At 36.8% G+C, this 10,868-nt stretch overlaps 1 protein-coding gene and 1 pseudogene across 1 annotated transcript; both read right to left on the bottom strand.

The window, feature by feature from the left end:
- Window positions 1-1,085: 1,085 nt before the first annotated feature.
- On the bottom strand, window positions 1,086-2,614 carry LOC109152044 (annotated as a pseudogene).
- Window positions 2,615-8,922: 6,308 nt separating this feature from the next.
- LOC109153866 (zinc finger A20 and AN1 domain-containing stress-associated protein 5-like) lies at window positions 8,923-9,911 on the bottom strand. Its single transcript, XM_019301755.1, has one exon. It carries the CDS (start codon window positions 9,721-9,723, stop codon window positions 9,223-9,225), a length of 501 nt encoding a protein of 166 aa, XP_019157300.1. The 5' UTR covers window positions 9,724-9,911; the 3' UTR covers window positions 8,923-9,222.
- Between the last annotated feature and the right edge of the window lie 957 nt (window positions 9,912-10,868).

Consider the following 10,868-nt stretch of genomic DNA (forward strand, 5'->3'; position numbering starts at 1 on the left):
CAATGAGCATTTGTATATATATTATTTAAACTCTTGGTTGAGTCATATTGAAATACCTATAATTCCTAGTTAAAGGGTAATTGTGATCAATTGAGATAACCAAGTTTGTTGAAATATCAACTGTTGAACATGTATCAGGCAGAGTGCGAAGCTTCTATAATGCTCCACAAAGCAAGTCGGCAAAACTCAGTCTACAAAGGAGCTAATGATGGGCACCAAATATCAGTCTGGGTAAGAGATCAAATACATTTGACAAAAATATTTGTAAGTGTTGCTTTGTGGGGTAATAAACTCCATATATTTTCATCAAAAGTTTCTCTGTGGTATTGAGAATAATGATGAAAGAGAATGTGTCATGTTAAACATGAAAATCTCAAGGGATTATTTACGAGTAAACGAAGTACTCGTCAAAGTGCATGTAAGTTTGGTCAAGAGAATCAACTTACTTGAGGGCTAATTATGAGGATTAGTCGTTGACTCATTGGAAGGACTTAAAGTCCAAGTGGTAATGAATTCGTGGTGGATCCCACTTCTGTGGTCAAACGAAACCATGAAAAGAGTTACAAAATAGTACACTAGTTGGTCATTCCGACAGTGTGTGTACCTGTGAGCACTACAAAAAAACGCGAATATAGCGACGGACAAATCTGTCGCTAAAATAGATAAAATCCGTCGCTAAAGTGAATAGCGACGGATTAGCGACGGATTCAGTCCGTCACAAAAAGGGGCGTCGCTAGACACTAGCAAGGAAATTTAATTCCGTCGCTAAATTTAGCGACGGATTTTTCCGTCCCTAAACTAAAAAAACGCCGTCGCTATTTTCCTCTCCATGATCATTTGAATGACGAATTTTGCAAGGGAATAGCGACGGGATATTCCGTCGCTATTTCGTTGCTCTTCTTTATTATTAGAATATATTTAGCTACGAATTTACTACGATTTTGTTCCGTCACTAAATTATTAAAAATTTTTTAAAAAAATTGTCCATTAATTAATATCAAATACCCATATTAAACCTATAATATAATACTTTAATAATATAATTGTAAAATATATTAAATTAAGAAATTCAAACTCAATAACAATAACAAAAGTATACTTTCTATTTGAATTGATATTCTATCCGAACAAAAGAATCACAGTTACATTGACATCTAAAAGAAATTAGAAAAATTAGTTTCAACCCATCATCATCATCATCGTGATTTATGGCTGCTGCAATTAGGGTATTCAGTCTCTCTATCAACCTAGCCTTCCTTTCTTCATAAGTTAGTTTCTTTAGGTTGAACCTATAAATAGATACAAACAGAGAATGTGTTAGGTACATCTCTATAATCAGACAACATTTGAAAGGGTAAATTTAAAAAGAAATACACAAAATATAGCAGACCTCTTGTGCTCCTTAGGTGGCTGCTTCTCGGACTTCTTCGGGCTTGGATCTGCGTGTATAGCAGCATGAACCTTTTTGTACATAGCCTCAATGTTGTCTGCGTCAATACCCTTTTTAATGTACTCGCTAAAATGAGATTGGTACTTCTCAGGCTCATCTTCATTCAAGCTCTGGGTAACCAAAAAAATATAGCCAAAAAAAAAACAGGTTAATAAGTGAACAAATAGATCAGCACGTAATTGTGGCACAACTATGAACTACCAATAAAGATTTTTCAGTATATAACTAATAAAAGAAGATAGTTCGGAGAGGAAATCGTCATCAAAGCAACTGGTTTAACAAATCCTCAGATATTAAAAATGAAGACAGGAGTAACAACGATAAGAATAGGAAACATCAGTATGTTCCAACTTACATTCATGTATGCTGCAACATGTCCTCCATAGATGTACTTGAGGTGAACTCGGCATCAAGGTTCTTGGAATCCTTGTTGAATCTAGCAAACCTCTTGTCACTGTGAGGAAAATCGAGCCCACCATCCAAAGCACCCTGAAACCAAGAATCAAATAAATTTGGCATCATCTCTTTTGTTTAAAACTAAGTCCAAAAATATAAATTATATTTTTATTTAAAAGAATCAATAGATGGCCAGTAGAGGAATGACCGACATAAGCAGAGGGATCACACATGAAATTTGTGTAGGATGGAGAAAGATGTTTGACTCAAACTAGTCTAAATATTAATGTGAAAATTGAATTCAATGGTTACATGTTAAAAGTATTCACCAGGTTCAACAGAGTAGTCCTCCCCGGTAGGCCTGTTCATAAGATCAAATTTTACTAAAACATAAACTGAAGTAGATACTTATTACAAAGAAATACTATACAAGTAAGTAAAGCCAATTACCACTCACCTCAACATTTCCTTCATAGTCTTGATCCATTTCAAGCTTTTGGAGCACTCGGCAAGCCAAGAGAAGTCCAGTGCAGTAGGCTGAATTGAGGAGTAAAAGATGATAACCCAAATTAACAATTAACAAATTTACATTAAAAAATAAGAAACAAATAGGCAAATGTAGGGATGGGTACCTGCAGCGTAATTGGTAAGACCAACTTCAAGGCCATAACGAGGGAGTTCATTAGCATAAGCAGAGGCAAGAATCATATCACTAGCAATACTAGCAGATACAATTTGAACAGTTTCGGGTGATGCCTTTCGACCCATTAGTCTAATGAAATAATAATACTGCAAAGGAAAAAAAGCACGAAGATAATGGGAATTGGGGTTATCATTAACATAAACAAAGTTCAGTGAACAGGTATATACATGTGTAACTGTGCATATATCAACATATAAAGGAAATTTTGAGTAAAAAAATTTGCCTAAAGCAAGACATTCTTTTGTTGGGCATTTAGCTTCAGCAAAAGCTTCCGCCAGATATGCGGATGTTACTCCCAGGCCGCGGTCGCGACCGTCGCAACCGCAGCCCAAGGCCGCGGTCGCGACCGTCGCAACCGCAGCCCAAGGCCGCGGTCGTGACCGTTGCTACCGGGCGGCGGCGGTCACCGGCGCCATTGTTAGCCGGGGAAGGGAAATTACCTGTTGTCGTCTGAGGAGTGGTTGCAGAATATTGCAATTGTTAGGGTTAGGGGAAGGGAAGAAATTACAATTGATAAACTATGATTTAAAAAAAAAAACATTCAGAATAGCGACCGATTATTAATCGGTCGCTAAAATAAATAAACTTATCTGGCTGCGAAAATTTTAGTGACGGATTAAATAATCCGTCGCTAGATAACGACGGATTACTATATCCGTAGCTAGATAAAGACGGATTTAATAATCCGTCGCTATATTAGCGACGGATATATAAATCCGTCGCTAAAATATAACAAGTAAGATTGATACAACTTTTGAAGTCAACCGGCGAAAAATACGTCGTAAATCCGTTGCAAATCCGTCGCTATATTTTGCGCCAAAGTTTGCCACTAAAATTAGCTACGTATTTAACGACGGACAAATTCCGTCGCTAATCCGTCATTAATTCGTCGCTAGTCCGTCGCAAAATATCTATTTAACGCAAAAATTAAAATCCGTCGCTACATTGTTGCTATTCCATCGCTAATTTAGCGACGGAACAGTTCCGTCGCTAAATCCATCGCTATTTCCGTGTTTTTTTTGTAGTGGAGGTTGAGCTACAGCTCTTAATGAATTCATAACTCTTTGAGAAATGGTGGTTTTGTTGAGACAAACTTAATGAATTCACCGCATGTGAGGTTGAGCTACAGCTCTTAATGAATTCATAACTCTTTGAGAAAGGGTGGTTTTGTTGAGACAAACCTAATGAATTCACCGCATAATGACATGAGTACAAAGTGATCGTGGTGCCCATAGATACTCTGTAGCCAGTCATGGTGGTCTGCGTTGAGGTAGACTTGACAGAGTTGAAGGTCTATCCTAGAATAGACCTAACAGGGGATATCTCAGGGTCAAGAGTAAGACCTCACATATTTTAAAGCGACCAAAGCAAATTAAGTGCGTTAAGTTCAAACTTTGTCTATTCGATGAGTTCAAGATCAAATTCACTTCCGTTTAGAGAAGTACTTAATGTCACTATATGACAGTTCAAGTTTTATACACTGGCATGAAAATTTGTTTTGATCGTTGTCAGGCAATGACAGCATCATCCTAAGTCCCTTTAATGGTGGGGGATTGTTGGGAGCATTTAAAAGGAAAGGCTTCCTTTTGCCTATCCATGTTGTCCCACATTGGAAGTTTAGCCTCTTATACTCAATTGGGATGGTCTATGTTGAGATAGACCTAAAGAGATCCCTAACTTGAGTGGAAAAGGGCTACCATGGTCTATGTTGAGATAGACCTAAAGAGGCCCCTAACTTGAGTAGAAAAGGGCTAACCGCCTCTTATGAAAGATAATGGGGTTACCCCAAGAAGCTGAGTGGCTAAGAAACATGGTGATAACCGTGTAATTGTGGGGGTGTCCAACACCTTCCTTCATTGTGATTCACAAACTGTCGTTTGTATTGCAAATAACAGCCTATGATAGAAAGAAAAGACTTACAACTGATTTATGTCTTTAACTACTCTATAAGCCTTTAATGGTGGTCTATACCGAGATAGACCTGATAGAGTTAAAAGTCTGTATTGAGATGGACTTCACAAGACGGAAAAAATCTATAATGTTGTAAGACTTGTCAGAGTTAAAAGTCTATTTTGTGATAGACTTTGACAGGGTAGAAGTCCATATTTGAGACAGACGTAACATTCTTTAATACTAAGGGTGTTCATAAGAAGTCAAAGAGTTTGACTTTTGTAGAACCTGCTTTTTGAGTTGGTGTGTGCATTCGAGTTCAAAATTTATCTAACCGGTTAGTTCAAGATTCACATCACTCCCGGAAAGAAAATTACTCAGTGTCACTACGTGTCAGTTCAAGTTCTCAAACACTGACATTAAGATCAACTCATTTGTATTGCTCAGACCTTACCTTTTTCCTTTCCTCTTTAAATTTGTGGGGGATTGTTGGGAAAATTAAAAGATGAAAGCTTCCATATCCACCTCACCCCTTTGACTTTGTCATTGGATTATGAAATGGGAAACCCATTTCATTACATGGTAGTGCACAATGCGCTCCTATGTAAGGAGTAGCGCCAAAGGCGCTAAAATGTGGACAAAACCCTGTGTCCATCATGTGGGTGGGATGGAGGGGCTGCTTACTATAAATAGCAGCTCCCAACATCGTTTCAAAACACACCTTGAATTCGAGTCATTTATTCTATTCTCCTTCTCCCTCCCTTCGTCTGAGCAATAGTGAGGTTCGCTTACGTGATTGCTAGTGCAAGCTATCCGTAGTAGGTCTGTGTAGCCTGTCGAAAGCGTGCCAGGGTTCTAATTGCACCGTTACCGGGCAAATAACGCTTTTAAGGTAGTGTTATTATAACACGGCACAGATTTTCTTTCTACCATACACCCATAGTGTCCGTGCTTCTTAAAAGGCTTCCAGATCGTGCGTTGACATTGCGATTTTCCCCAACAATATATATATAGAAGAAAGTTCAAATGCGGCGGAGTCTTCCCGTGCGGCGGTGCGGTGGAATTTCAGAATACACCAACAGTGTTAACAACATGTACCAACAGTGTAAGGGAAACACACCATAATGAAATGCAACCAAAATGTAAAAAATATACAACATATGCAAAAAATACACCATATAACTCAACACATCCCAATGGTGTATTTCCGAACACTGTATGGTGTTTTTACTCACACCTAATGGTGTGTTTTTGGTGATGCGTACCTAATTTGTGTGTGTTTTTATACAATGCATATAGCATTGACTCGTGCACACCAAATTCACAGCACGAAATGAGCTGCTTTGGAATCCAAAGCTTAAGCACTATTGATTCGTGCACAACTTTCATCCATGCAACGAAAGCAAAGCACAAATGTGCTAAAATCCCAATTCACTAATTAAGCATCCAGAGTTTAATTACACTTAAGCTCTTAAAACAACTTTCGTATAGTGCAATGAAAGTTATTAAAATGCTAAAAATTCTAACAAAATATCCCTTTTGTGGTGTTCTCGGTTGTTAAACATTCAACTAATAAAGTTGCAAATAACTTAACTAGAATAACTTGTTTTATGTCTGATTTTGTACTCTGCTTGCTGTCATTTTAGATAGTTTGAGGCATGATATCAAATTCTCAATAACTAATGAAAACTTTTATTCTTAAAAAAAAAAAAAAAAGCTAATGCATGATTCCCATGCTTGTTTGAAATGGACTACCCACTGGTCCCCATAAAACATATGTACGAACCACCACTTCATGATCCCTATTATTCCTCACTTATACTTCATGACATGACAAACAAAGATTGAGTAGTTTTATCATATGAATTCCAAGAAATATGTATATATCAAAAATTTATGAGAAGAAGTACAAATTAAAAGAAAGAAATGAAAGTACATGTAATATTTTCCTACACATATATACATCACATTATTTTATTTTTTTGGTGAACAAGAGGGACCAACGGTCCTAGAAAGACTAGTGAATTCATATACCTCACATTATATTAATAACTTCACATGCATTACACACACAATTTCGACTATCAAATAAGAAGAGAAAACAAACCTGATCACTACTTTCACGACTAGTACTAGTAGACATGGTAATTTGTGTATATGAGTTTGTTAACGGGTCAATACGATAACGACACGAACACGATAAGGCTAAACACGAACACGATACGTTAAGATTAATGGGTTTAAATTTTTAACACAAACACAATTTGTTAACGGGTTGACACAATAGACACGTTTTGTTAACTGATTTCGGGTTATGTCGACACGATATGACCCGAAACTCGTTTAAACCTGTTAAACCTATTAATAGATTAAAAAAACTAAAATTTAAAGTTAAATTATACAAAAAAAGAAATAAAATCTACAATTCAATCCATCAAACAAACTAAAAACAATATTCAATTTATAACATTCATAAAATGATAAAATAACATCAAAAATCATAATTAAAGAAGTTCATACTAATTTTTAGAATAAAATTGAACACAATAAAAATTCAAAATTCAGATTGTTGAACATCAATAATTAGTGTAGGATCTTGGCCTGATGTGATATCTTTTGTAATCTCATTCATGACAATGCATGGTTCTTTACTTAAATAACAAATTAACAATGGTTCTTAACGAGTTATAAATACAAACGGATTCATGTAAACGGGTTAACACGATAATATTAACAGATTAACCGGTTCTTAATAGGTTTAATGAGTTTACTCGTTAAGTCACGCAACATAACGGGTCTTTAAAGGGTCAACTCATTAACAACCCGAGATACGTAAAGACTAAACACTTATTCATTATTTTCATGTCTTATTTTGTGTCGTGTTAACGGATCATGTTCATAATTGCCAAGACTATGTACCACCTTGCCAATCGTTATGCCATGGAACCGCGTTCACCATCCATGGTGAACACGGTCCCAACGGTGTTAGTACACCGTTATCTTCTTTTTCTTTTCTTTTTTTTTTTCTCTTAATTAATCCCGTGACTTTTCTTCTTCATTTTCACATTTCGCGATTTCACTTTAATTTGAGCTAAGCAATGATTTCGGACATTCATAAATTATGAATCCATGCTTACACATTCACTTTGGAATCATGCCTACACATTCCCATCTGAAACCATGGCTGCTCCTTTGTAGCACAAGCTTCTTCAACATTCATAAATTATGAATTTTTTGTTATGAGATTATGAATTTTCTGTTATGATATTATGAATTTTCCGTTATGAGATTAAGAATTTTTTGTTATGAGATTATGAATTTTCTGTTATGAGATTATGAATTTACAGTAAATTCATAATCTCATAACAGAAAATTCATAATTTAATAAATGTTTTTCTTTTATGCGATTATGAATTTTCTGTTATGAGATTATGAATTTACAGTATATTTATAATCTTATAACAGAAAATTCATAATATGACCAAACACGCACCGTTAATACTACATTAGTGATTTTTTTTTTTTTTTACGTGAAAACGACGCCGTTTAGACTCGTGTTCACCATTCATGGTGAACACGTTTCCAGGGCATAATTACTCCTAGCCTTGCCTTGGGGGATTTTGATTTCTGATTATACTTAGCCAACAGGTGAAGAAAAAGACGAAAGGTGTATGAAATTATATATTGGACAGCTTGGACGGAGTGCGAAGGTAGGCGGGTTGTGGTGAATGGCAGGCTGGTCGAGACATCACCGGTGCACCCTCCCTCGAGCATGCCATTCTCCTTTTCTTGCTTTATTGATGCTGGTTTCCATGGATCGCAACGAACACCCGCGTTTGGGTTTGTGGTTTTCGGGGGTGATCGTTCATTTGTGGCAGCGGTAAGCGGACCTATGGAGTGTCCGTATGAACCCCTTCTGGCTGAAGCTATGGCGATGTGTGAAGCCCTCTCTTGGATGAAAGATAACGGATATTCAGGTGGCGTAATTTACACGGACTCTTCGGTACTGGTTTCAAGTCTTAAGAATGTTAATTCGTTTCGTAATTATTTTGGTTACACACTTGTGTCTTGTAAACGGTTAATTAAAATGCTTTGCCGGGTACTGTAGTACGCTTTGTGAATAGGGATGTCAATAAAGTGGCACACTCCTTATCTAAACATGTAGCTGCTATAGTTGAACGTTCTGTCTGGAGGGATGTACCTTCTTCTTTTATTGAGCCCATGCTGGTTAATACAATCTGATTCATTTGGCTTTCAAAAAAAAAAGACGAAAAATTTAATTAAATAAAAATTAACAAGTTAAAAATTTAATTAAATTCAATTAATAATCGAAGACGAATTTATAATTCACTATAGTAGAGACTATTTTGAATATTAACTCATTTTCCTTTTCATAATTCATACCACCCTCAGGAAACCAAAACTCCATTAGTCCGGATGACATTTCTAGCCCCAGTCCATGGATTTACGACAACATTCCGACTTGAGGAAGATGGATAAAATTTCAATTCATAGGTTCACGTCACAATCCAAATTACTAAAATTAATTACCAATAGTAAAATCACAGTATTTCCCTTTTTAAATTCTACTACTATTATTCAAAGAAAAACAAGAAAACTAATAAAGATTAATCACTAACTATAGAAACGTATTTGTTTTTTTTAATGGACAATTAATTTCGAATTTCTCCCCACTTCTTCTTTCATTTCTTCGTTGAGCGAGATAATTCCTTCGATTATCAGCAACGACAGCGAATAGATCCAAGTTTATGTATAGATTAGTTTAAAGTTTGATGATCTTAGCAGCCTTCACGACTGGATTTTCTCGGGCGATCGTCTCTCGGCCAGCAGCTTTGTAGTCGTAGGAGCAGTCGTGTCGGTCAGAGTACCGGTGTTCGCCGCAGAACAGCTCGCCGCAACGGCATCGGAATCCGGTTAATCCGACCTTTCTCCGGCAACCAGAGCACCGGCTCACCTCTCTCCTAGGCGGAGCTGGAGAACTATCGACCTTGGCTTCATCTTCGCCTGCTAACCTCCAATCCTCCTGTTTCCTCACACCTGGACGCGTTGTTTCCGGCGACGATCTCCGGACGGTAGATCTAGGAGATTTTTCGGAGAAATTATGAGGAATTGTCGCCGTTGAGGCGGAAACGGCGTTGAAGCATTTCTGGCAGAGATTATTGGTGGCAGGGTTTCCGGTAACGCCGCAGTTGTTGACGCACGGCGCAATAGTCTCGCGGACGACCTTGAACTCCGTCTCCTCTTTCTCCGTCTTCTGAGCCATTTTCGCAACAATAAATTATCAAAAAAGCAGATTAATAAACAGCGATTAGAAAGAGGAAGAGAGAGAGAGTTGAGATTTCAAAGAGATGATAAAGATGAGGGTTAAGAAATAAGAATTGGGTTTGAGGAAATGGCGGGGTGAGGAGGAGTTTTAAGGGGGGATAAAGGTCGGTAATGGCGATGAAATAATGGCCTCATGACTCATGAGATTAGGGACCGCCGCGTTTTGGCAAATTATAGGTGGACGCTTTTGCCCCCGTGCCTTTTGTATTGTTGGCGATCTCAATTCTGGGTCGTATAAGGTTCTAGATTTTTTTGGGGAAAAAAGGTTATAGATTTGATTGAGGGTGGACGATAGCCGTTAATCTTATCAAAATTAAATGTCTAGATTGAATAATGTTTTAAAAATGCGGTAGTATTTTTGTTATTTTGTGTATTGTTGAAACTTAAGGTACGTATTTTTTGTGCATAAGAAACATCGTTTTACTACATAAGTTGCATCATTTTAACACTTAATGATGTGTCAGTTTTACACTTGATAATTTAAGGTGCGTCATTCTGAAGTTTAAGGTGCATCCTTTTAAAACGTGCATCATTTTAACATTTAAGGTGCGTCAGTTATACACTTAAGGTGCATAAGTTTTACACTTAAAGTGCGGCATTTTAACATTAAGGTGCGTGATTTTACTACTTAAGGTGCGTCTTTGTAACACTTAAGGTGCGCCATTTTAGCACTGAAGGTGTGCCATGTTAACACTTAAGGTGCGTCATTTTAACACTTAAGGGGCGTCATTTTAACACTTAAGGTGCGTCTTTGTAACACTTAAGGTGCGTTAGTTTTACACTTTGCTTCTGCCAACTTCTAAGACGCACACTTTTTTTTTTTTTTTTAATTTTCATTGATTTGAGCTGTTGATCTAAATTTGATCAACTGCTCGTATCTCACCACATGTTTCATCTGAGACCTCCTCCGCATAAGATCTCATATATATATATATATATATATATATATATATATATATATATATATATATATATATATATATATATATATATATATATATATATACACACACACACAACCGACAAAAAAAAGGTGACCAGCAAGCGATCCAGATTTGCCGAAAATTTCGCCGGTCACTTCTT

The sequence above is a fragment of the Ipomoea nil genome, unplaced genomic scaffold (genome assembly GCF_001879475.1).
Source record: "Ipomoea nil cultivar Tokyo-kokei standard unplaced genomic scaffold, Asagao_1.1 scaffold0268, whole genome shotgun sequence".
In the NCBI taxonomy this organism is placed as follows: Eukaryota; Viridiplantae; Streptophyta; class Magnoliopsida; order Solanales; family Convolvulaceae; genus Ipomoea; species Ipomoea nil.